The sequence below is a fragment of the Salmo salar genome, chromosome 02, assembly GCF_965601325.2.
Source record: "Salmo salar chromosome 02, fSalSal1, whole genome shotgun sequence".
Classification (NCBI taxonomy): Eukaryota; Metazoa; Chordata; class Actinopteri; order Salmoniformes; family Salmonidae; genus Salmo; species Salmo salar.
Window position 1 is genome coordinate 56,113,584 of NC_138292.1, and position 27,812 is coordinate 56,141,395.

General features: G+C 42.7%; 1 protein-coding gene across 5 annotated transcripts in view; it reads right to left on the reverse strand.

The window, feature by feature from the left end:
- Positions 1 to 23,328, reverse strand: part of LOC106588224 (uncharacterized) — a 29,789-nt gene extending 6,461 nt beyond the window's left edge. The window contains exons 1-2 of one of the 5 annotated variants that reach the window (XM_082965081.1): positions 23,231 to 23,248; positions 319 to 523 (exon numbers count right to left, since the gene is read on the reverse strand). Coding sequence is in view for 1 of the 5 variants with exons in the window: in XM_045706277.2 (XP_045562233.1) it covers positions 23,033 to 23,048 (16 nt within the window). In the remaining 4 variants the exon portion in view is untranslated. Of the gene's footprint in view, positions 1 to 318; positions 585 to 15,281; positions 15,530 to 23,032; positions 23,064 to 23,230 lie in introns of those variants that run through there. The other 4 variants (XM_045706283.2, XM_045706277.2, XM_045706284.2 and 1 more) reach the window with 4 other exon arrangements.
- Between the last annotated feature and the right edge of the window lie 4,484 nt (positions 23,329 to 27,812).

Here is a 27,812-nt window from a genome sequence, read left to right on the forward strand (position 1 = left end):
TACTCTCTGAATGGCACACATATACAATCCATGTCTCAATTATCTCAAGGCTTAAAAATCCTTATTTAACCGGTCTCCTCTCCTTTGTCCACACTGATTGAAGTGGATTTAACAAGTGACATCAGGAAGGGATCATAGCTTTCACCTGGATTCACCTGGTCAGTTTGTCATGGAAAGAGCAGGTGTTTTGTACACTCAGTCTATATAAAACACAGGACAATCAGGTTTTTGACTGCACTGGGCCATTAAAAGTACAGATAGATAAGTTATATTGCTGGTGACATAGGTCTGACAGATACAGTAGCAAACTTGACTCACCCCAATATGAAGACGTGCTTGTCCCTTGCTTCTTTGTGTAACTGTGTCTGATACCTTCTGAGCTCCTGCTAAAATTAGTCCTCCCATTTCCTTGTAGGTTCCTTTACTTACCAAAGTGTCGATCGTTAATGATTAAGTAAGGAGGCTTTGTGTGGCTGCTGTACTTATCTCTGAGAAAGGTGTGTCTCATAACTACCTCTTGCTGCTGTTCTGAAAGAGAGTGAGAGAACGTGTGTGTAACAGAGAGCGTGATAAGTTAATGCTAAGACAAGGGAAACTGTTATATGAAGTTGTAATGGGAGATGGTGCTCTGATTGGGTGCCAACATCAAGGGGAGAGAGTGTTGTTGCAGATATCACTCCCACTCACGTGATTGGCTCATTCATAAGAAGGAAGTGCTTTCACTTGATAGGTTTCAGTATTAACTTTTTTAATGTCATCGCTTAGACATGGTCAAATGGATAGAATGTTTCTGTATACTTGGTAATAAAACTTTATGAAGGTGTTTTGACTGAATCTTTACAGCCAGCATATTCAAGTAACTCATACATTTATTAATGTTGTAGAACAAGGGTGAAAACACAGATGTTCTGCAAATGATCCTGCAGTAACAGGATCTTTGAGAGTGTATGTTATAAAAGTTATTTGAGAGTTTGCAAAGTTCAAAAACACATTTGAACCCTTTTAGCTTGAATCATCTTTTATCACAGATACGATTTCATTAGTGAGTGTTCATGATCACCCTCTCCGTTAGCGTGACACACACCTACGCTCATCACTCCAAAGTGCCCTTCAGACTGTCCATGTGCGTTTTGCACTCTGTAAACTGAGTAAATCACTAACCACTGTATCCGACAAGCCTTTCTCCTGCTCCGAGCTTGTATTTAAGCTGTAACCGTTCTACTCTGAGGAAACAGGTCAGGTCCCCCAAAACTGTGCCTTGAGTGTTGTGGGAGTGAGGCAACTCAATATGCATGTAGAATTCTGACTTCTGACTATACCTTGACCCCTCAGTGGTGGATGACCTCTAGTGGACCCCCCCCCCCCCAGCGTGGGAGACAACGGCAAAGAGAGAGGAGCCTGGCAGGGTCTCACTGATGTCTGACCCACAGGGTTGACCTCTCTGTTGGTCCTATGTGTGTGTGTGTGTGTGTGTGTGTGTGTGTGTGTGTGTGTGTGTGTGTGTGTGTGTGTGTGTGTGTCGCAGTTCTTCTGTCTGTGTATGTACTGCGTATGTGTGTGTGTGTGTGTGTGTGTGTGGATGTATGTCTACTCTGTGTGTGTGTGTGTGGGTGTTCAGGCTTACTGTCTCCGCTCTAGGGGCATCAGTTCTCCTCCCACATCAGCACTGCAGTAGCTGCCAACAACGACGATATAGAACACGCTGCAGGCGTTAATAACATGAAGGCTACATCTCCACTAAAACAATACAATACACCGCTACAGAACAGAGAGCCTCTGTCTGCTTCATCACCAGCCCACTACCACGCTTACATTTGAGATTGAACATGGTGGTAGCGTGAGACGAAGAGATTTTCTGCCGTGCTCTGACCTTTTGTGCTGTACCCCACACTAGGCCGTGTTGATCTAGCAATGTGCTGCTTGGATGTCTCTGCACTGATAAGTGTGTATATTCCTCAGTGCATCTTCATTTTAATGCTCCATTGTTTGGTCTGACACCAGCATGGCAACCTTATGTGATGGGAAACAAGCAATGTGCTAGGAGCAACTTTGAATAAAACAGGAAGTCTAATAATAAGTGTTGCTGCCACCGACAACGGGAAACCTTTGCCAACGACGCTACACTGCATTTCACACTTTCAGCCAACCGTTTCCCTGCAAATGACAGAATGTGGTGACTCTTTCTATCTCTGTCTCTCGCCCTGGCACGACACACTGCGCAACAGTTTATTTTCACAGCTTGTCGACTCTCATCCGATACTTAATTGCTGTTGGGGCAGATTACCCCCAAAACACAGGGTTTTTGTCCCCGTAAAGGATCCAGCTCTAGTGTGGGTGACTCATGCGACTTTGCCGAGGTAGTTCATAAAGTCGTTAAGTTAACATTTTTGAAAGTTGACACTAATTCCACACTGGGAGAGAGGCTGTGGATTGAGTTCCTGCACTCTGGGTTGTCGTCATGGTGATTAGTCAGGTGGATTTACGATCACATTTCCGTGGTAATCCTAGACCAGAGGCGACAGCGGCCTATCGGTACCAAGCGCATACTTTATGCCCTTCCGCCTCATCCTTCTCCCCTTTTGGCATTTTGGACATATCCCTGTCTGGCTGTTTTAAGCTTGTACTAGGTCAGCTTACTGTATGAATCACACTTCTCCCATATATCATGATCCAGAGTGCTGAGGGACAAAGTCAAAAGTACACTCCAAAGTACCAATCGTTATTCAACTCCTTAGGCCCTGACTATTACGACTAAAGCCAAAGCTATACAAATCTTATGCCAATTTCAGCTAACTTGGTTTGAGATGTACAATTCTGATGGGCACCAAGTTGGCACCAGTAGTTTGGAGGACAGTTTTCCAAACTCTGTGTAACTACAGTTTTGTTCTTAAACCAGACCAACTCAGCTCTTTCCCCTATTTCTCATGAATAAGTCGTTGATTCAATGGCTTGCAATGGCTTGACAGAACATTTCTGTTGCATGTGTCAAGGTTTCTCACAGCCTTCTAAACTTTCCCCCAGGAATTAATTCAAATGTTATAATTTCATGCATGGTTGCAACTTCGACATACCAGACACAGTAAGGTTGAACTCTCCTGTGCATCTAAAATGTAGCTACACCAAAACATCTAACATCGAAATATAATATTGTCATCGTGTGAGTCATTATGAATGAGGACTATTGGGGACTTTCCTCCTGCCTGTATCCACCACAAGGCCAATGAAAAGCCATTTGAAACCCCATCAGACCTTGTGGCTTTCTCTTTCACTTCAACTGCAATATGCAATCACAATAACCCAACGACAGACTATATGGGAGTCATTGACACGTGGTGGGCCGACTGTTACACAAAGTAACATCTTGGAACAGACATTCATAGATGGCCACCTGGCTTTGATTTTCTCTCATAGAAGATGCATCTCAATACTCTAAAGCAGCTGCTTTCCTTGTTTCCTTTCCCTCATCCACTCCACTGGTGAAACTGTCCACCTAAAAAATACCCACCATGTTGCTTTTGCCTATGCTGTATTTTCATCTTAGTGCAGATAAATGGGAGAGGAAGCCACTTTAGACTATTGAGATGTACCCAAAGTTCTGTACAGGCTCCTTCACTCACAGTAAGCAACAGCAGCACTCAGTGTCACTAAAAAGAGCTGCATGGTCAATCCGATGCCTGTACATTTATTTCACCTTTATTTAACCAGGTAGGCAAGTTGAGAACAAGTTCTCATTTACAATTGCGACCTGGCCAAGATAAAGCAAAGCAGTTCGACAACATACAACAACACAGAGTTACACATGGAGTAAAACAAATATACAGTCAATAATACAGTAGAAAAATAAGTCTATGTACGATGTGAGCAAATGAGGTGAGATAAGGGAGGTAAAGGCAAGAAAGTCCATGGTGGCAAAGTAAATACAATATAGCAAGTAAAACACTGGAATGGTAGATTTGTAGTAGAAGAAAGTGCAAAGTAGAAATAGAGATAATGGGGTGCAAAGGAGCAAAATAAAATAAATAAATAAATAAATACAGTAGGGGAAGAGGTAGTTGTTTGGGCTAAATTATAGATGGGCTATGTACAGGTGCAGTGATCTGTGAGCTGCTCTGACAGCTAGTGCTTAAAGCTAGTGAGGGAGATAAGTGTTTCCAGTTTCAGAGATTTTTGTAGTTCGTTCCAGTCATTGGCAGCAGAGAACTGGAAAGAGAGACGGCCAAAGGAGGAATTGGCTTTGGGGGTGACCAGAGAGATATACCTGCTGGAGCGCGTGCTACAGGTGGGTGCTGCTATGGTGACCAGTGAGCAGAGATAAGGGGGGACTTTACCTAGCAGGGTCTTGTAGATGACCTGGAGCCAGTGGGTTTGGCGACGATTATGAAGCGAAAGCCAGCCAACGAGAGCGTACAGGTCGCAGTGGTGGGTAGTATATGGGGCTTTGGTGACAAAATGGATGGCACTGTGATAGACTGCATCCAATTTGTTGAGTAGGGTATTGGAGGCTATTTTGTAAATGACATTGCTGAAGTCGAGGATCGGTAAGATGGTCAGTTTTACGAGGGTATATTTGGCAGCATGAGTGAAGGATGCTTTGTTGCGAAATAGGAAGCCAATTCTTGATTTAACTTTGGATTGGAGATGTTTGATGTGAGTCTGGAAGGAGAGTTTACAGTCTAACCAGACACCTAGGTATTTGTAGTTGTCCACATATTCTAAGTCAGAACCGTCCAGAGCAGCGATCGGTTGAAGGGCATACATTTAGTTTTACTTGTATTTAGGAGCAGTTGGAGGCCACGGAAGGAGAGTTGTATGGCATTGAAGCTCGTCTGGAGGGTTGTTAATTAACACAGTGTCCAAAGAAGGGCCAGAAGTATACAGAATGGTGTCGTCTGCGTAGAGGTGGATCAGAGACTCACCAGCAGCAAGAGCGACATCATTGATGTATACAGAGAAAAGAGTTGGCCCAAGAATTGAACCCTTGGCAGTGCAGCATTTATGTTGATAAGTCCTCTAAAGAAGGCAGGGCATTCATACTTCTTGCGCTTCGCGGAGCAGCGCAGAGCTGTTGTGAAGGAAGTTGTCAAGGAAGTGAGCTTGTGTTTATACAGGACCTCCCGCCCCCACCTACCGTCAACCAATCATATCAATGCGGAGCTATACAGAGCCCTCTGCATTGTTACAAAAGTTGAGAGGCTCACGGCGATGTGGTATGGAGCTTGATTTGCCCTCTGCCCCTTCTCATTGACGCCACGGAAATTCAAGGGCGACCGTAGTACTGCAGGCATTGTTTGCAGAAAACAGGATCCCTCATTACAGTGAATGGAAAAATGCCGATCTTCGTGATAAATCTTTGTGTAAATAAAATACAAAATCAAAGGCAATCATGGCACCAAAAACTGCTTGTAATATACCAGACGTATGTTATTGAATCGATTATTTTAAAATCACACACAAAAGAAGTTATAAGACAAATTTTGTAACTAATGGCAGCCTGCAGTGCCCCTGTCGGCCTTCAACTTCAGTTACGCAATGAGGGGGCAGCACTGAGCTAGCCTGAAACGTCACTTCCTGGAGTAGCTCAAATTGCGCATGTTATGTCTCCACGAGACGCCATCTTAATAAAGGGGAACTGTCTCCTATAACAAACTTCACTGGTTATAAATGGCCTATGCAGCATCGATATGAGTGAGAAACATTAATTATAGTGTCAAAATTTACTACAAAATGTAAATAAGATCATTTTTGTCATAAAGTCAGTCTCGTCCACAATGAGATTTGGAATTGAGTGCATCATGAGGAGTATGGGTTGGGTATGGATTATTTACATATATATTTACATATTTTCGTATTATTTACATATTTCGCATGCCCACTTTTGCTATTGATGTCCAATTTGCAAAGAGACAACAGGGTGTGGTCCGCCCCCAGCTGCCATGTGTTGTGGACAATGTTGTCAAGTCTGCAACGCATGGACACTTGCTCAGCATAGTGAAAATTGGCTTCCATAAAGTTGGTGCAAACTTCTAATACGTTCAACAATGTTTCGCAAGATGGCAAGGAATGTATTACATACAACAAACGTACGACGGCTGTGTGTGGTGAGTAGCTAGCTAGATAGCTATGATACTGTGATCTTGCTAAATACATAGCCTCTCCGTAATGTGATGTAATGTCATAGAGAGGAAGATTTGCATAGCCAACATTGCACCTGACGATAAGGTTTGATAGGATGTAACGTTAGCCAGCTTGCAATCGATAATGTTTCAACTCAAACGGGCTAGCTAAGAAGATCCCTGCTAGCTATTTAGCAAGGTAAAGTGGATACACAGTCTGCGAAGGCTTGAGCCTACATGCTGTATATAACTGAATTAGCACATCATCTTGAGATGGTGAGTCAGTCAGGGGGAACACGTCCTCAACTTCAAAACTTCTCTCCATAGCAAAGCTAGCTTAGCTTACTTTGCTGTCACGACGTTACTCACTACTGCCCTTGTTTGTTTGTTGTGATTGAATGGCAAAGACACACCCACATTAAACTACACCCTAAAAGACAACTCTCATTTGGGCTTCAGTAATGGCCACTGCATTTCTTAATGAGGAAGAAACACATTCATAATAGGTGAGTGCAGTTCACCTTTAACCGACTTAATTTGTCTTCAATGCGCTATTGAATCTTCACATATGAATGAATGGTATCACGTGATCGATGGCTTTGTTCATTCATATACAGTGCCTTCAAAGGATTCATACCCCTTATTCCACATTTTGTCGTGTTACAGCCTGAAGTTAAAATGGATTTAAAAAAAATCATACCCATCAACACACAATGCCCCATAATGACACACTGAAATCATGTTTTCATAAATTCTTACAAATTTATTGGAAATTAATATATCATTTACATAAGTATTCACACCCCTGAGTCAACAAATGTGAGAATCAACTTTGACAGTGACTACAGCTGGGAGTCTTTCTGGGTGAGTCTGTAAGAGCTTTGCACACCTGGATTGTACGTTTGCACATTATTGTAAAAAATAAAATCTTCAAGCTCTGTCAGGTTGGTTGTTGATCATTGCTAGATAGCCATTTTCAAGTCTTGCCATAGATTCTCAACCCGATTTAAGTCAAAACAGTAACTAGGCCACTCAGGTGATTGGTCTTGGTAAGCAACTCCAGTGTATATTTGGCCTTGTGTTTTAGGTTATTGTCCTGCTGAAAGTGAATTTGTCTCAGTGTCTGTTGGAAAACAGACTGAGCCAGGGATTCCTCTAAGATTCCTTTATTTTCCCCCTAAAACACTCCCTAGCAGTTTCCTTCCTCTCCGGCAACTAAGTTAGGAAGGACGCCTGTGTCTTTGTAGTGACCAGGTGTAGTGACCAGACACCATCCAAAGTGTAATTAGTAACTTCACCATGCTACCATCTACCAATAGGCGCTCTTCTTTGCAAGGCATTGGAAAACTTCCCTGGTCTTTCTGGTTGAATCTGTTTGAAATTCACAGCTCGACTGAGGGACACTACAGATAATTGCATGTGTGGGGTTCAAAGATTAGGTAGTCATTCAAAAATCATGTTAAACACTATTATTGCACACAGAGTGAGTCAATGCAGTTCATAATGTGACTTGTTAAGCACATTTTTACTACATAACTTATTTATGCTTGCCATAACAAAGGGGTTGAATACACATACTGTACGTAGAAGCACATACTGTACATTTGTGCATGCACGCACGCACACACCCTTCACTGAGAAATGACAGATTTGGCATTTGTTAACTCCAGCTAGGGACACAAATACATTAGCGACACAGGTCTAATGGACTAGGCCTCTGGGGCTTGTATGGATCACTAATGCGCTTGCCGACCACATAAGACCCCAAGGGACAATTGGCCCTAACTTTAGGCCCCTCCGTCTCTAAGCCCCTAAACTTTGAGGACACCTTAACCTCTGATTGCGACGGTCATGAATCCGCTTTACGAGCCATCCTGCCGCTTCACCGCTCCTTATCGTAATGGCAGCCCAGCGCCTGTACCACAGTGCATAAAGACAGAGATCACACGGAGACTGCGGACATGCGCCTGCAATCAGAACAGACATAGAGGGGGGTTGAGTAGAAGAGGGAATAGTGTGTTTTAGCCTGAGCTCCCTCTCATTTGTTTGTCACTTGATGGCCATGCCTGAATGTATGGGTCGATGTACTTCTGAATTATGCAATCTTTGTCAGAAGTTGTAAAGGCTTTGTGAGGTTGTTTGGACCATAAACCCTCTCTTGATGTTGTTTCTCTTTTGATGTCACTGCCAAACGTCCATAGGTTAATATTGGGCTCTTTGTTTTGATAAGTTCTTATTTCATCTAAAATGCCGTCTACTCAACATTCCATCAGGGGGGGGGCTGAATCTTCGAATGGGTGTAAAAGAGATATTTATGATATCGGTCTCTCCTGACAGAGGAGAAGGGGACACGTCCCACTAAGAGTTGGTGTTAACCTGAACAGTGAAAGCCCAGTGAAGACAATTAGACAGGAGAGGCCAACTGGCAAACGGGGGCAGCCTTAACTTTTTATCCATGTCACTTGCTATTGAACTTACACTTACATCCATCTTTCGATTATATGAATTAGTATCATAATCATGTCTATCCCTGTCACTTACAGTTGGCCTGAGACTTCATTAAATATTATACTGAACAAAAATATAAAGCAACATGTGAAGTGTTGGTCTCATGTTTCATAAGCTGAAATAAAAGATCCCAGAAATGTTCCATACACACACAAAGCATATTTCTCTAAAAATGTGTGCACAAATTTGTTTTTTAGTCCCTGTAAGTGAACATTTCTCCATTGCCAAGATAATCCTTCCACCTGACAAGTGTGGCATATCAAATAAATGTTTATTAGTCACATACATATGGTTAGCAGATGTTAATGCGAGTGTAGCGAAATGTGTGTGCTTCTAGTTCCAACAGTGCAGTAATATCTAACAAGTAATCTAACAATTTCCCGACAACTACCTAATATACACATCTAAAGGGGGACCAGTACGGGGAAAAAAAGGTATAAAATGTATGCATTCACTACTGTAAGTCGCTCTGGATAAGAGCGTCTGCTAAATGACTAAAATGTAAATGTAAAGGGTTGAATGAGAATATGTACATATAAGTATATGGATAAGTGATGGCTGAGCGGCATAGGCAAGGTGCAGTACATGGTATAAAATACAGTATATACATGTGATAGGAGTAATGTAAGAGATGTATAGATTATTAAAGTGGCATTATTTAGAGTGGCATTGTTTTAAAGTGACTAGTGATCCATTTATTAAAGTGTCCAGTGATTGGGTCTCAATGTAGGCAGCAAACGTTTGTCAGGGTTTTAGGTGACAAGCCAAATTTCTTCAGCCTTCTGAGGTAGAAGAGGCGCTGTTGCGCCTTCTTCACCACACTGTCTGTGTGGGTGGACCATTTCAGTTTGTCTGTGATGTGTACGCCCAGGAACTTAACTTTCCACCTTCTCCACTGCTGTCCCTTCGATGTGGATAGGCGGGTGCTGCCTCTGCTGTTTCCTGAAGTCCATGGTCATCTCCTTAGTTTTTTTTATGTTGAGTGAGAGGTTGTTTTCCTGACACCACACTCCGGGTGCCCTCACCTCCTCCCTGTAGGCTGTCTCGTCGTTGTTGGTGATCAAGCCCACTACTGTTGTGTCGTCTGCAAACTTGATGATTGAGTTGGAGGCGTGCATGACCACACAGTCAATGAACAGCATTCTTACATAGGTATTCTTTTTGTCCAGTGTGCAGTGTGCAGTGTGATGGCGATTGCGTCATTTGTGGACGTGTTGGGGCGGTATGCAAACTGAAGTGGGTCTATATGATCCTTTACTAGCATCTCAAAGCACTTCATGATGACAGAAGTGAGTGCTACAGGGCGGTAGTCATTTAGTTCAGTTATCTATGCCTTCTTGTGTACAGGAACAATGGTAGCCATCTTGAAGAATATGGGGACAACAGACTGGGATAGGAATCGATTTAAATATGTCCGTAAACACACCAGCCAGCTGGTCTCCTCATGCTCTGAGGACGCGGCTAGGGATGCCGTCTGGGCCAGCAGCCTTGCGAGGGTTAACATGTTTAAATGTTTTACTCACGTCAGCCACTGAGGGAGGGGGAGTGCGCAGTCTTTGTTATCGAGCCGCGATGGTGGCACTGTATTATCCTCAAAGCGGGCAAAGAAAGTGTTTAGTTTGTCTGGAAGCGTGATGTCGGTATCTGTGACGTGGTTTCCTGTAGACCTGCCACATACGTCTCGTGTCTATGCCATTGAATTACGACTCCACCTTGTCCCTGTACCGGCATTTCGCTTGTTTGATTGCCTTGCGGAGGAAATAACTACACTGTTTATATTCAGCCATATCACCAGATCTCTTTCCATGGTTATATGTGGTGGATCGCTCTTTCAGTTTTTCACGAATGCCGCCATCCATCCACAGTTTCTGGTTAGGGTAGGTTTTAATAGTCACAGTGGGTACGACATGTCCAACGCACTTATTTATAAACGCACTCACCGAGTCACCGTATAGATCAATGTCGTTCTCTGAGGCTGACCGGAACATATTCCAGTCCATGTGATCAAAACGATCTTGGAGCGTGGCTTCCAATTGGTCAGACCAGCGTTGAATGGGTCTTGTCACTGGTACAACCTGTTTTGAGTTTCTGCCTGGATGAGCAAGATGGCGTCGTGATCGGATTTGCCGAAGGGAGGGCGGGGGAGGGCTTTGTATGCATCGCGGAAGTTAGTAGCAGTGGTCGAGAGTATTAGCCCTACGTGTTGTGCAATCAATATGCTGATCAAATTTAGGTGATATTGATCTCAAATTTGCTTTGTTAAAATCCCCAGCTACAATAAATGCAGCCTCCGGGTATTTAGTTTCCAGTTTACATAGAGTCCAGTGAAGTTCCTTGAGGGCCGTCTTGGTGTTCACTTGAGGGGGGGGGGGGGATGTACACAGCTGTGACTATAACTGACGAGAATTCTCTTGGTAGGTAGAATGGCCGGCATTTGATTGTAAGGAATTCTAGGTCGGGTGAGCAAACTTGAGATTTGAGTTCCTGTGTGTTGTTATGATCACACCATGAGTTGTTAATCATAAAGCATACACCCCCACCCTTCCTCTTCCCAGAGAGGTGTTTATCTATGTCAGCGCGATGCATGGAGAAGCCCGGTGGCTAGACCGATTCCGACAACATATCCCGAGAGAGCAATGTTTCCGTGAAACAGAGAATGTTACAATCTCTGATGTCTCTCTGGAAGGCAACCCCCTGCTCGAATTTTGTCTACCTTGTTGTCAAGAGACTGGACATTAGCGAGTAGTATTCTCGGGAGAGGTGAGCAATGTGCCCGTTTACGAAGCTTGACCAGAAGACCTCTCCATCTGCCCCTTCTGCGTCGCCGTTGTTTTCGGTCAGCTGCTGGGATTAGATCCATTGTCCTGGGTGGTGGTCCGAAGAGAGAATCTGCTTTGGGAAAGTCGTATTCCTGGTCGTAATGTTGGTAAGTTGACGTTGCTCTTATATCCAATAGTTCTTCCCGGCTGTATGTAATCAGACTTAAGATTTCCTGGGGTAACAATGTAAGAAATAATACATAAAAAAACGAAATACTGCATAGTTTCCTAAGAACGCGAAGCAAGGCGACCATCTCTGTCGGCGGCAGAAGCTGATTAAACAGCATGATCATTACACAGGTGCACCTTGTGCTGGGGTCAATAAAAGGCCACTCTAAAACGTGCTGTTTTGTACCACAACACAATGCCATAGATGTCTCAGGTTTTGAGGGAGCGTGCAATTGGCATGCTGACTGCAGGAATGTCCACCAGAGCTGTTGCCAGAGAATTTAATGTTAATTTCTCTACCATAAGCTGCCTCCAACATTGTTTTAAAGAATTTGGCAGTACGTCCAACCGGCCTCACAACTGCAGACCACGTGTAACCACACCAGCCCAGGACCTCCATATCCTGCTTCTTCACCTGCGGGATCATCTTAAACCAGCCACCTGGACAGAGGATGAAATTTAGGAGTATTTCTGTCTGTAATAAAGCCCTTTTGGGGAGAAAAACTCATTTTGATTGGCTGGGCCTGGCTCCCAAGGCCCACCAATGGCTGTGTCCCTGCCCAGTCCATAGATCAGGGCCTAAGGAATTTATTTCAATTGATGGATTTCATTATATGAACTGTAACTCAGTAAAATCATTGCATTTCTATTTTTGTTCAGTATACATTTGATTCTTCTGTGGATATACAATGCATAGAGATTCATAATATTGTAAAATTCCCATTGTTATCGGTCCATAGGACCATTGATCCATTCTCAATCTCTGGCTGTCATTAAAGGTCATATCGCTCCACCTTATACATTTTTGATTGGAATAAACACCGTTGTCATAAACTGGATGGCGATATATTGATTGACATAAAAGCAGCATTGTAACAGCAGTTAGCCTAGGGCCGTTAGCGACGCTACAGAAAGCTGTACGACCATAAAGAGACTGAATGGCGCTCGATTAAGTTAACCCCACCATCTGTGGCCTCATCATTATGGTTTCATCAATGGTTTCATCAAACCATTTACAGCTGACCATCACTGGAATAACAAAGCCCTCAGTCGCACACAATGATGATTAGCTGGACCTTAGCCAACACCGCAGCCAAGAGACTTATCTGCCTATACGGATTGCCTATATAGCTTTGAAATGATTGTTGACAAGAAAAATTGTCTAATAAATGTTTCTAGGACCAAGTGACAGGCTCAAATTGCTGTCTCTCTTTCATCAGCTGACTAATTGCTAAGGGTATCAGGCCTCATATTTTAAATGCCACTGTATTGATTTTCTAATCATGACAGTTCATGGAAATCTTGATGGCTCTCACCTAGAGGTGGCTGGCATTTTGTGCCTTTGATGCACTGATCTGTCGTTCCGCACAATTTTGTCCGCATGGAGAGGGTGACAACATGATAAAGTGGATAGTTCACTCCGAAATCAAAGTTTGCAAGATTATTTCAGACCTCAGAAGCAGTCAAATGTTGATATTGGTGCACATCCCCTGACATCTGGTGTGTAGAACCAGCTACATGCCTCAACCTTCATGTGATTTAAGGCGAATCCAATCTTTCCCACTCATTTGGAATTGAAAAACATAGCTGGATCAACACAACAGACGGTCCGGGACATGGACTCAACTCGACATTTGACCATGTTTTGAGGGCGTACATTGGAGTGAACTATCACTTCAAAGTTTTGCCACTAGACTTGAGAAATCCAAGAGTGATATTATTAGCGTCATCGTGACCACTTCACTTCGGCTCTCCAGCCTTGAAGTGATATGAGGAGGACTCATCGATACTCATCCCACTGAAGTCATCCCGCTTTCTCTCTAATCAGAAATAGCTCCGTCGTTGTAATCCCCTCTAATCTATGGAGGAGAGGCCATCTCAGAGACGCATGTTGTCCTTTGTCTCCTCTCTGGATTGTAAACGGTTTGCGTGTTTGCCCACAGATTATCCCAGACGCATGCATCCATACACGCATGTAAACACACACACACACACACCATAATCCACATAGGGAAGCTTTGATGTAGGAGGCCAGTGTTAAACTCGTGTTTGAAGGAGAGTTATCCCTCGGAAAATGAGCTAGCCGGAGATCAGGGACACGTTCCGTTGGAATCAGGGATGCTAAGCTGTCTCAAAAACAACGTTAGCTACCTGCTACGATGCACAGCCATGCCCAAACCCAGGGCCATTGTTTGCTGAGGTAGAGGATTATAGCCCATAGTGTTTGCCTGTACTTTGTTTAATCTACCTGCTGGCTTGATATGTTGGTCCCTTTGGTCTGCGTCAAACATAGGTGTGTTGGAAATAGCACCCAATTCTCTATTTGACAATAAGGCTCTCAAAAGTACTGCACTATTTTACATTTTAGTCATTTAGCAGACGCTCTCTTCCAGAGCGACTTAAAGTAGTGAGTTCATAAATGTTCATAATTTTTTCATACTGTTCCCATGTGGGAATCAAACCCACAACCCTAATGTTGCAAGCTCCATGTTCTACCAACTGAGCCACACAGGACAAACCTAAACAGGAAACCTATACAGGAAACCTATACAGGTGCCATATCGGTCACAGCCGTAGCCCTAGTTCCGGCTTCGTTCCTGGATATAAATGCTGTTCAGATGATGGCTGGAGGTGGTATTATGATATTATGATTTATTGCAGAGCAAATTCCCACGGCTAAAATACTGACCCGGGGGCGATGAGCAACACTCAATGTCCACTTCACATAATCAGAGCTAATAGAAGAAAGTGCTATTTTTATTGCCCAAGCTCTAAAGTGGATATTTCTCCTCAATTATAAGATTATGATCATTATAACAATTCGGCAAGAGAATCCTTGGTCGTGAAATGTCTTTTCTTCTTAAATGCTTTAGTTCACACCCCCTCATCAGCTGTTTGCGCTACACAAAACTTTAGTCACAGCTAGGAGGCATCGCCATAGTCAAAACAACAGCCAATTTCAAACTAATGTTTTCTAATTGATCATTTTATTACTTTACATACAGTATGTTGCGAAGGACCATGGACTCCAATTGCTTCCAATTACCCCAGGCCACGCACCTTCCCTCCAGACCTGTTCCCACTCCCTTAATCACCTCTCCTCTACCTTTTTCACTCCTCTGTTCCCCCATATTAGCAGCATGCCTCTACCTGAGCACTAGTAATGGGTCATGCCTGGTGATGCCATGGTGCGGCCATTTTAAGTGCCTAGTTATTGTTGTTGGAGATACTATGCGCATATGCTGCCTTAACTTTGCCCTATGTTATCTCTTTTATATATCCATGTGCTCAGTTTGATAATGCTAATGCCCTTTTTATGTTTAGTCCTGGCAGCCTCCTTTGTCTCATTTCCTGTAATAGTCACCTGGCACTACTTTGTCATGCCTGCACCTTTTTATGTTGTGTTCCTAATGTTTCCCTTTTGTATCCTTCTTCCAGACCACCACATCCTTGTTATCCACCTCCAATCTCCAAGGCCTTACAAGCCACAACTCCTAACCCTTCCATCCAACCTGCCTACCTACAAGTCCCCTCCCCCCCGTGTGTGTGACCCCTAAACCTGGATTCCTTCTCCACTTCATTTGCATTCTGACCGATGTGCCATGGTAGCAGCAACAGTCCTGAACCTATCTTACAGTCCGTCCAAGTCCATTTCTTCAATAAACATACTCACATGATGCATCCTCTCGGGTTCATAAGCCATCTTCTTATGGTATAGTAAACATTTGGCAGGAAGGCGAGCTTTTGACATAAACGTTACTCCCAATTACAAATATAATTTGGCAAGTCATTTGAATCAGTGCCCGCACTCTGTTTCGACGCTTGTTTGCTGGCATCACACACAATCTACAAATTACTAACCTGGGAAGATGACTGCCATTTCACCCATAAATCTCACCCATAAAATATGGCCTAATGGTGCAGTAAAGAGAACACTCCTCCATGATACTCCTCGAGGCGTTCTGTTCGCAACACTCTGATTTCACCCCTGCAGATGTTGTTAGGGAGGAGAAAGGGTGACTCAGAGGGAACGGGAACGTGTGCAGAGCTGGAGGAGTGAGTGCAGAAGAAGTTCACTTTTACTTTAAAATAAGAAAGAAGAAAGTCTAGACTTAACCGTTCATTCAGCTTTAGTATTCTGATAGATCATTGCATTCCGAATGCGTCATGCGTCTACATCTAAATGTGTCTACCGTGTCTGGATTCCCTTGTCCCGCACTATATTCAAATGCTAGTATGCATTCTACAAACTGGAATAGGCTAAATATGATAACACAACTAATGGCAGTAGCTAACTACTGTAGCTAACTGGCCAGCTAACTACTGTAGCTAACTAGCCAGCTAACCTCTGTATCAAGCTAGCAAGCAACTCTAAAGGGATTGCAAACGGGTTAGCATAACTCTAGTTTTTCTAAATATTAGCTTACCGGCTAGCATTTCAGGCCAGCAAACATGTTCCTCACAGGCTAAGAATGTATTTCCTCCAACGTTATGATGAAAAGGTGCCTCTCGGCCCCAAAACACATTTTCTGTGATTTGTGGGAGGAGTGCTGATGACGTTGCCCACTTTATGCGCTTTTGGTAGCCTGATTGCATCCAGACTGAGGAGAAATCCGTACGCAATGCATCCCAGATCTGATCACAATCAGACAACAAAGTGACTTTTGTGCATCTAGACCAGTCTTTTCAATGCGATCTTCGTATTCTGATAGCAGAAGTCACATGTAAGGGTCAAGTGTGTAGACATGACCAAGGACTAGTGAGACAGACAGTTCCTCTTTTGATTACAGCAGACAGGAGCAGATATGCCTCTCTTCTTCCCTGTATTACCACAGGCAACACAGCTTTTTTGTAACACAGCTTTTTTTTCTTTGCCAAGAAAAGCAAACAGTCCAATTAGGTGTTGGTGTTTGGTCAATGTGTGTGTCTGGAGTGGGTCTACACTTTCTTATTTCTTTAATATACAGTTGAGTCTAATTTTGTTAAAGAACAATGGTTTCAACTTTTTCTGGAAATCTGGATACCAAATTTGATTGAATGGTGATCACGTGTCGCCTCTCTCAAAGACTCCCCAAGCCAGCCACCCGCAAATGACATTCAACACTACTCACTCCACCAACACGCCGCTCTGATCATCTCCACCAGTCACCACTGCAAAGTAGCTCGTCACGGCGGTGAGACAAGGTGACAATGTCACCTCGCACACAAGATTCCTTTTAACAAAGCGTCGGTCAGATCATTAGCCCCTTTCATAGCATCTAATACCATTATTACCCTTCAGGATGATGAACTTGTCCATTAGAGAGAACAACATATTATGATGAGCTGTTTCCTCCCAGGGATGCTGCTGATGAGAAAATGGCCGCCCTGCTCCATCAATGTTCCCACACCATTTGTGACCCTGAGACTGAAGCCATCTCCCAGGAGAGCGGCTGGCTGCTCGCATCAGCAGTGTCGTTTATTATCTACGAATATCTCCCTGACGTAGGTAACCAAAACAAATACGCCAGGACAAACATCAAGTACGCCCTAATCGATGACAACGGCACTCCACTGGGGTTTAAAAGTCTGTTTTTGAGCTCAGATTGGTTCCTGAAGGAGGCAAGTAAAAAGCGTGACACGTTGATGAGTGGTGAAACTTGTTGGCTGCGGTCTGATTCGCTACCCTTCTCAACAAAATGTGTACTCGTTCACTCTAATGGATTGGACTGTTCAGTCAAACTGTTGATAAGCCATCACTTGCCCGGTACTCAGCCCTGCACCTTTCGACTAATGTCCCAAGTATATATTCATTGAATGCTGGTCACCTCACGTTCTGTTTATATACTGTTGTTTACTCACTGTGTATGCACATGTACTATATCCTTGACATAGCTCACCCTAATGTACCTAGTACTGTACATAGGGGAGAGTGGGGTCATTTTTTTTTTTTACATACACCATTTTTACATTCAGCATCATTCCATCAAGGAAAACAAAGATTTCTACATATTTCAAGGTGTTGTGTATCCATGGAAATAATCAGAATTCATATAAACATTAGTTTTGAAAACAGCTTGTCCAAATAAAAGTGGTCACTTGGCACAATTTATCCCGGGTATGGGGATAAGTAAAAAAAAAAAAAAAATGTATGTACTGAATTAAATATTACCACTTCCTTTTTAAAACCATGTCTATCTTCATTTCCCAAACACAATTACAATATTTTTTTTGTCTTTTAAGCATCTTTTAACAGAGGCTTAACACCTACAATAACACAAATGTAGGCCAGGCCCTGTTGTTACCTCATATCCCAGTGATAATGTCTTGCATTACACCTGGGAAGAAAACACTTTCTACTCAACTTGCCGTTGGCTCGAACATTGGCTCAACTTACCCCAAGGAAAACATTTTGCTACATTAGCCACATAGTTACAAGGACTTTCATGCTAGGTTAGAACCTCATATTGAAGCTTATCTATAAAATGATCTACTTTGGTTTAGATACAGGCATCATGAAACGTCTTACACAAATTCATGTTTTTTTTAACCTAATTTGCTTACCGCTTTTTCCATGTGATTTCTTCCTTCACACCCACTGGGGTGCCATGCCCAGCCAATCAGAATTAGTTTTTTTTTTCCACAAAAGGCTTTATTACAGACAGAAATACTCCTCATCCCTGAGGCCGGGTTGGACGTACTGCCAAATTCTCAAAAATTATGTTGGTTTCGGCTTATGGTAAAGAAATTAGTATTAAATTCTCTGGCACAGCTCTGGTGGACATTCCTGCAGTCAGCATGCCAATTGCACGCTCCCTCAAAACTTGAGACATCTGTGGCATTGTGTTATGAAAAAACTGCACATTTTAGAGTGGCCTTTTATTGCCCCAGCACAAGGTGCACCTGTGTAATTATCATGCTGTTTAATCAGCTCCTTGATATGCCACACCTGTCAGATAGACGGATTATCTTGGCAAAGGAGAAATGCTCACTAAAAGGGATGTAAACAAATTTGTGCACAACTTTTTAGAGAAGCTTTTTGTGCATATGAAACATTTCTGGGATCTTTTATTTCAGCTCATGAAACATGGGACCAACACTTCACACATTGTTTATATTTTTGTTCAGTGTACTCTGGAATATCTCTCTATTGCTTGTTTAGATTTGTTTGATTATTTGTGTATTTATATTGTATTTGCAAGAAATTCTACTGCATTATTGGAGCTAGTAACATAAGCATTTCACTGCACCTGCTAAAACACCTGCAAATCTGAGTATGTGATCAATAAGGACCATAAGCACCGTGTCAGTTGACCTGGCAATGACCCTTAGTCAAAGTCCATTACGTTGGTGTAAGTAAACAGCCTAGAGGAAGTTTTCACTCCATTCCTAAACACAACCCAAAGCAAACACTCCTTATCTGGCAACTGTTCCACTATTGTCTTAGCTGTAGTTCTTAGGAAGTAGGTGGAGTTCACTGAACATCCTTTAACAGGCATCGAGAGTCATGCTAGTAGAATTAAACCTGAAACATTCTGTCACTGTCGTTCCATGCGGCACACGCATCAGCTCAACTTATCTTTCTGGACGGTGCTGCTTTGAACAACTTCAAAGTGTATCTGGAAAGTAAACTGACACGCTGTTATTGACTTTCACAACCTGTCAGAAACTGGTTTCAACAAGCTCAACAGCAGCCAGCAGGGCTTGACTCCCTGTCAGAACGAGGTTTGTTGCTGAACAGAGCTCTAGGTGACAGTCTGAGATACACTCATCAACAGAGAGAGCTTTGCGTTGGGCGGCACACCTGTTAATTCCAGGTACCTCATGAAGCTGGTTGAGAGAATGCCAAGAATGTGCAAAGCTGTCAAAGACGAAGGTTGACTACTTTGAAAAATCTTAAACATATTTTGATTTGTTTAACACTTTTTTGGGGTTACTACATGATTCCATATGTGTTATTTCACAGTTTTGAGGTCTTCACTATTATTCTACAATGTAGAAAATAGTAAAAAATAAAGACAAACCCTGGAATGAGTAGGTGTGTCCAAACTTTTGACTGGTACTGTATGTGGAACTGCATAATTATTTTTATTTTTTTTTGAAACCATTTTAAAATATTGATCTCAATGTCACATACTGGCCCCATTATTTATAAAGACCCGTATGAAAAACTGAAGTTTCTCTTGTAAAAATATATGTATGATAGCAACAACTTAATTGTGTTTCTGATGCAGACATTTAAATTGTAATAAATAATTAAAATAAATTCCTATTAAATAGAAAAAGCGCATTGGCCCAATGTTGGCAGCCTACATGTGGCCAATATTTTAGCCCGCATTAGGCCCACATCGTGTCAATGTGGACATGCTTTCTGGGGTGCTGAGGCGGCCGTTTTGTAATGGCATTACTTACATGGCCTGAGGGCTCAATCACTGTTGGGCAACCAGGGAAAGTTATTATAGGGAAAGTTTACCGCAAAAGATGAAGGCAACAAAGTAACACCTCCATCTTTGACAGTTTTGCTCAGTATGATGGCCTGAAGCTACACAACATGTAAACATACACCACCAACACAGCAAAGGCAAAGGTGCAGCAAAGACATAACTTGAACGTTGCAGGAGATGGAGTGGGGATTTTCATATGGTGGTTAGCAGTGGCAATTTTAGCATGTAAATCTTGGTGGGGCAAAAATAAAAATGTGGGATGCATGTCAGCAAAGCCACAACACTAAACAATACATTAATTGCACTATAACGGTAACACATGATGCCCACAAACTGTTAGGGCCGACATAATAGCTGTCCCAACAGCAGAGTCCCAACAGCAGTCCCAGCACCTTACCACTGCTACACCTGGCTTTCAGCGGAGCCTGTCTGGCAGCGAAACAGTTCATTCAGCCTAATTTACTGCCTTTTAAAAAAACATAGCTGATATGGCAGACTTGCTTAAACAAATGTACTGTACAAACTATGGCATAAGAGGCAATCCGTAATTTCGATTAAGACATTAATGAACGAGTGACGATGGACGTAGTCAATATAACTATTTGTTCAGCACTTTTGAAATGTACAGCGACAGAATTCAGAAGATGGGCCATTCTTACGGTGTACTCTGTACAACAAGTCAGAACCGTAGGATTGTAATGCCTGTCGTTAGAATTAGACCAAGGTGCAGCGGAGGATGTGTGTTCATTATTAAAGATTTGAATGAACATAAACACTCTATACAAAACACGAAACGTCAGCAAACAGTCCTGTCTGGTCCCAAATGAACACAACAGAAAACAATCACCCACAAAACCCAAAGGAAAAATAGGCTACTTATGTGTGACTCCCAATCAGCAACAACGAACTTCAGCTGTGCCTGATTGGGAGCCACACACACGGCCCAAAACAAAGAAATACAAAAACATAGAAAAATGAACATAGAACGCCCACCCAATGTAACACCCTGGCCTAACCAAAATAAAGAACAAAACCCCTCTCTATGGCCAGGGCGTTACAAGGATAAATAAATGGGGCATATAAATCAATCAATCAATGAAATGTATTTATAAAGCCCTTCTTACATCAGCTGATGTCACAAGGTACTGTACAGAAACCCAGCCTAAAACCCCAAACAGCAAGCAATGCAGGTGTAGAAGCACGGTGGCTAGGAAAAACTCCCTAGAAAGGCCAGAACCTAGGGAAAAAACCTAGAGAGGAACCAGGCTATGAGGGGTGGCCAGTCCTCTTCTGGCTGTGCCGGGTGGAGATTATAACAGAACATGGCCAAGATGTTCAAATGTTCATAGATGACCAGCAGGGTCAAATAATAATAATCACAGTGGTTGTCGAGGGTGCAACAGGTCAGCACCTCAGGAGTAAATGTCAGTTGGCTTTTCATAGCCGATCATTCAGAGTATCTCTACTGCTCACAATGAAAGCTCTTACAATATTCGATGATTACATCGGTGAAATTAGGAGGTGAAAATAGACCAAATTATTAGGGTGAGGCACATTGAACGCCGTTTGGGTCTTTGCGTGTCAAAAAAGATATACACGTCATATATCGCTATTTGACGTGTTAAATAAGCTTTTAACTTGACACTTCACATAACACAATTCTATTATAGAATTATAGAGTGCTGAATTTGCACGGGCAAGCCAAGCGCCACAACTACTATCAGTTGCACTGTCAAAGCTGTACAAAACAAGCACACACCAGCCACGAACGATGTGTGTACAATACCGCGTTGGTGAAAATAGACCAAATTATTAGGGTGAGGCGCATGGGCTACTAACAGCTTACTCCACAACATACACTTAGTATTACTTTCTTAGCTACAGTATACATATCTCCCTGGTATATTACATAATTTATGCAGAAGCATACAATACATTTTTGGACTCACCTTGTGAAGGTGATGCGGCAAATTTTGTCATCAAAGTCTGGCATGTGATGGGAACTCGGAAAAAACCCACACAACCACTACATTAAATAGCAGGCTAACATTAGTGGTTGCTTTGCAATGCTTGCAGTTAGCCAGTGATTCCTTCCAAACCACTCATTGTTGAATTTGGGATTTCCAACTTGTTGTGTAATCTTTATGTCCAATGGCCGACATGTTTTATCTAGAATTTCTCTTCGTAATTTATCTTCATATGACAAGGAATAAAAAGGATTTGCCAGTAGATTGTCATGATGATTCATGATGATGACTGCTAGCTAAGATTTTGAAAGTAAGATGTTGAGTCCAATCAAAGCTACTGCAGATATAATGTGATTTAATGTCATTTTATCTGTGGCCGATGACCACAGACAGCCTTCTTGGAAGGGCACTTGTAATGTAACTCTATGGCAGGACACAAAGGGCTGAAATTCTGGATGTCTACCCTTACTAAGGACATTGCGATGACGTACTGTCCCCATGAGTGACAGAACACTGAGCCAATCACGGCGCAACGCTCCTATTTTCTGCTGGCTCGCCCCACCACCACAGAAAGCACTGAGCTAGGCTGAAACACCTGCATTTTGGAGCTGCCTTACTCAAGAAAACAAAAAAGAGACCATGTGTGAATGCAGCTTTATGATATATATTTTGATATATATTTTTTTTTTACATTGTTTGTAAACTGATATGTGACACTTATTAATGCCAAAATAACATGCAAAACAGGCAAGTCCCCCAAGAAATAACAAATAACACATATATATTGTTGCTAAAAATGTGGGCTAAAAACACCTTCCCTGAATAACAGGTAGCCACTGGTGGTTAGGGTTGCTTAGGGTTTGCCAGATTTTTGTAGAATTCCCAAAAGGATTTCTGTAAAACCTCGGAATTTTGGGAAGTGGAGTTTTGCAACCATACTCTTGCTCTCGCTTTGCAGACATACAAGTAACTATAACTGTAGTAAAACAGTATCATAACAATGCTTATTCTCCTAATCGCAACAGACCACTCACCCAAGCACTGAAACATGAATCCACAGATGATTATCGGTTCTTGCTAGCAATCAGATGTCCAGCTATTAAGACCATACAGCACACTACACCAAGTACAGCAACTATAAACGGAATCTTACTGTTGATCTGCTGTACAGTTAGAACCGTTCAGAAATCATCATCACCATTAATATTGAAAGTAGCCATCCACGTACATACCTTGTCTTGCCTGGCTGCTTGTGAAATATGAACTGATTGTTTCGCTTTCATTATTTAACAGACTGCTCTTTCATTTCAATGTATTTCCTGTAACCCTTTCTGACAATGTCTTAACAGGAAGTCACTTCTCTATTGGAAAGTGGACTTTCCCTGTCGTTACGTCACACTCCTTATATATATATATATATATATATATATATATATATATATATATATATATATATATATATATACAGTTGAAGTCGGAAGTTTACATAGATTTAGGTTGGAGTTATTAAAACTCGTTTTTCAACCACTCCACAAATTTCTTGTTAGCAAACTATGGTTTTGGCAAGTCGGTTAGGACATCTACTTTGTGCGTGACAAAAATAATTTTTCCAGCAATTGTTTACAGACAGATTATTTCACTTACAATTCACTGTATCACAATTCCAGTGGGTCAAACACATACACTAAGTTACATACACTAAGTTGACTGTGTGTCACGTCCTGACCATAGAAAGCTGTTATTTTCTATGGTAGAGTAGGTCCACAGTAAAACGAGTCCTATATCGACATAACCTGAAAGGTCGCTCAGTAAGGAAGAAGCCACCGCTCCAAAACCTCCATAAAAAAGCCAGACTACAGTTTGCAACTGCACATGGGGACAAAGATCGTACTTTTTGGTGAAATGTCCTCTAGTCTGATGATTTTTTTTTTTACTGTTTGGCCATAATGACCATCGTTATGTTTGGAGGAAAAAGGCGGAGGCTTGCAAGTCGAAGAACACCACCCCAACCGTGAAGCACGGGGGTGGTAGCATCATGTTGTGCGGGTGCTTTGCTACAGGAGGGACTGGTGCACTTCACAAAATAGATGGCATCATGAGGTAGGAAAAGTATGTGGATATATTGAAGCAAAATCTCACGACATCAGTCAGGAAGTTAAAGCTTGGTCGCAAATGGGTCTTCCAAATGGACAATGACCCCAAGCATACTTCCAAAGTTGTGGCAAAATGGCTTAAGGACAACAAAGTCAATGTATTGGAGTGGCCATCACAAAGCCCTGACCTCAATCCTATAGAACATTTGTGGGCAGAACTGAAAACGCGTGTGCGAACAAGGAGGCCTACAAACCTGACTCAGTTACACCAGCTCTGTCAGGAGGAATGGGCCAAAATTCACCCAACTTATTGTGGGAAGCTTGTGGAAGGTTACCCGAAACGTTTGACCCAAGTTAAACATTTTAAAGGCAATGCTATCAAATACTAATTGAGTGTATGTTAACATCTGACCCACTGGGAATGTGATGAAAGAAATAAAAGCTGAAATAAATCATTCTCTCTACTATTATTCTGACATTTCACATTCTTAAAATAAAGTGGTGATCCTAACTGACCTAAGACAGGGATTAAATGTCAGGAATTGTGAAAAACTGAGTTTAAATGTATTGGGCTCAGGTGGATGTAAACTTCAACTGTAAATATATACACATATTTGTGCTGTATAATGTTGTTTGGCATTGACAACAACCATCGGAGATCTGGCACCAGGCTATAATGCCTAAAGAGGAGAATTCTACTTCTCACATTAGGAACTCATTCCCTCTCATAGCAACTCAGCGAGCTGAAGTAAGCTTCTGTTATTGCCAAGAGCATTATGGGTCTCTGATAAGTGCCCCCTAAATATTTAATAGAAACTCTCTCGATCTACTTCACTGAGGGCCACATAGAAGCTTTTCTTTCGGTGGTCTAGTAAAAACATGGACTCCGTCTCAAATGGTCCTCAATCCCTTTATAAACTCAGCAAAAAAAGAAACGTCCTCTCACTGTCAACTGCGTTTATTTTCAGCAAACTTAACATGTGTAAATATTTGTATGAACACAACAAGATTCAACAACTGAGACATAAACTGAACAAGTTCCACAGTGTGACTAACAGAAATTAAATAATGTGTCCCTGAACAGTCAGTATCTGGTGTGGCCACCAGCTGCATTAAGTACTGCAGTGCATCTCCTCCTCATGGACTGCACCAGATTTGCCAGTTCTTGCTGTGAGATGTTACCCCACTCTACCTGCAAGTTCACTGACATTCCTGTCTTGCAGGAAATCACGCACAGAACGAACAGTATGGCTGGTGGCATTGTCGTGCTGGAGGGTCAGGATGAGCCTGCAGGAAGGGTACCACATGAGGGAGGAGGATGTCTTCCCTGTAACGCACAGCGATGAGATTTCCTGCAACAACAACAAGCTCAGTCCGATGATGCTGTGACACACCGCCCCAGACTATGACGGACCCTCCACCTCCAAATGGATCCTGCTCCAGAGTACAGGCCTCGGTGTAACGCTCATTCGTTCGACGATAAACGCGAATCCGACCATCACCCCTGGTGAGACAAAACCGTGACTCGTCAGTGAAGAGCACTTTTTGCCAATCCTGTCTGGTCCAGCGACGGTGGGTTTGTGCCCATAGGCGACGTTGTTGCCGGTGATGTCTGGTGAGGACCTGCCTCTCTCAGCCTATTGTGGACAGTCTGAGCACTGATGGAGGGATTATGTGTTCCTAGTGTAACTCAGGCAGTTGTTGTTGCCATCCTGTACCCGTCCCGCAGGTGTGATGTTCGGATGTACCGATCCTGTGCAGGTGTTGTTACACGTGGTCTGCCACTGCGAGGACGATCAGCTGTCCGTTCCGTCTCCCTGTAGCGCTGTCTAAGGCGTCTCACAGTACGGACATTGCAATTTATTGCCCTGGCCACATCTGCAGTCCTCATGCCTCCTTGCAGCATGCCTAAGGCACGTTCACGCAGATGAGTAGGGACCCTGAGCATCTTTCTTTTGGTGTTTTTCAGAGTGAGTAGAAAGGCCTCTTTAGTGTCCTACGTTTTCATAACTGTGACCTTAATTGCCTCCCGTCTGTAAGCTGTTAGTGTCTTAACGACCGTTCCACAGGTGCATGTTCATTAATTGTTTATGGTTCATTGAACAAGCATGGGAAACAGTGTTTAAACCCTTTACAATGAAGATCTGTGAAGTTATTTGGATTTTTACGAATTATCTTTGAAAGACAGGGTCCTGAAAAAGGGATGTTTCTTTTTTTGTTTAGTAGGGTTCTGGATCCATAGGGTTCTGGTTAAAAGTAGTGCACTATATAGTGAATAGTGTGCCATTTGGGGCACAGCCATGCTTTAGTGGCGTAGTTGTTATAGAGTGCTGTGCAGCTGCTTGAAATATGAGAAACCTTGTAACCCCGGTGTAAGGAATGCCGTAGTATGTCATGCTTCAATGAGAACAATTTGTTGATGCCACAACCCGGCTCAAATCAATCAGTCAGTCATACAGCATTTCTATAGAGCTGAATTTCTATACTGCTTTACAAAGCTATTAGTCACAGATGAACGCTTAGCATTCAACGCTGATGAATGGATATTATTAATTTTGCACGTAGATCTATAGCGCGTTAGATAGGAACCCTAGAATGAGCATATAGTGACAAACCAGCATTTCATCAGTGCTCTATGTGTGGAGGTGGAAGTGACAGAACCTCAGGGACACTGGTACCAGAGACGGTGCTCTCTGAAAACCTCTTCTCTAATCTGTATTCCTCTCTCCTCCTCTCTCCTCCTCCTACTCTCCACACCTCTGCTGTTGTTCCGCTTTTCCCTCCGGCACCCACAGGACTGCCCAACTGAAATAAGGGGATTTCTCGGTGACCGCGTTTTGTTATCAATCCTTTTAGCCATGCTCCTCCGTCCCTGTCTCACTCCCTCTCCACTTCTCTCTCTCTCTCTCTCTCTCTCTCTCTCTCCCCCCTCCCTCTATCCCTCTCTCTCTCTCTCCCTTCCTTACTCCTGCTCTCCTTCCCCATCTTGGTCCATTGATCGGCGGGCCTCAGACATTGTGAAAGACTCCAGCCACCCAAGTCATAGACTGTTCCCTCTGCTACCGCACGGCAAGCGGTACCGATGCACCAAGTCTGGAACCAACAGGACCCTGAACAGCTTCTACCCCCATGTATTAAGACTGCTAAATAGTTAGTTAAATAGTTAACCAAATAGCTACCCGGAATATCTACATCTACCTCAATTACCTCGTACTCCTGCATATTGACTCTGTACTGGTACCTCGTGTATATAGCCAAGTTATCGTTACTCATTTTGTATTTATTATTACTTTTATTATTATGTGTTTTACTTTTCTAGTTTTTCTCTATTTTCTTTCTTTCTGCGTTGCTGGGAAGGGCCCGTAAGTAAGCATGTCACTGTTAGTCTACTCCTGTTTTTACCAAGCATGTGACAAATAACACTTGATTTGTCTGAGCCAAGCTCCCTTAGGCACCTAGCCACGTGGATATACAACACTGGTCTACTACAGGGCCTTCTGTTTTAATGAGAGAGACACACACACACACACACACACACACACACACACACACACACACACACACACACACACACACACACACACACACACACACACACACACAGAGAGAGAGAGCGGATAGATCCAGATAAATAATTACCTGTGCTGTGGAGGAATCCCTTTGGCATTTAACATGAGGCCCATGTCTCACGGCTGAATGGGAGATTTATGTGTGAAAGTCA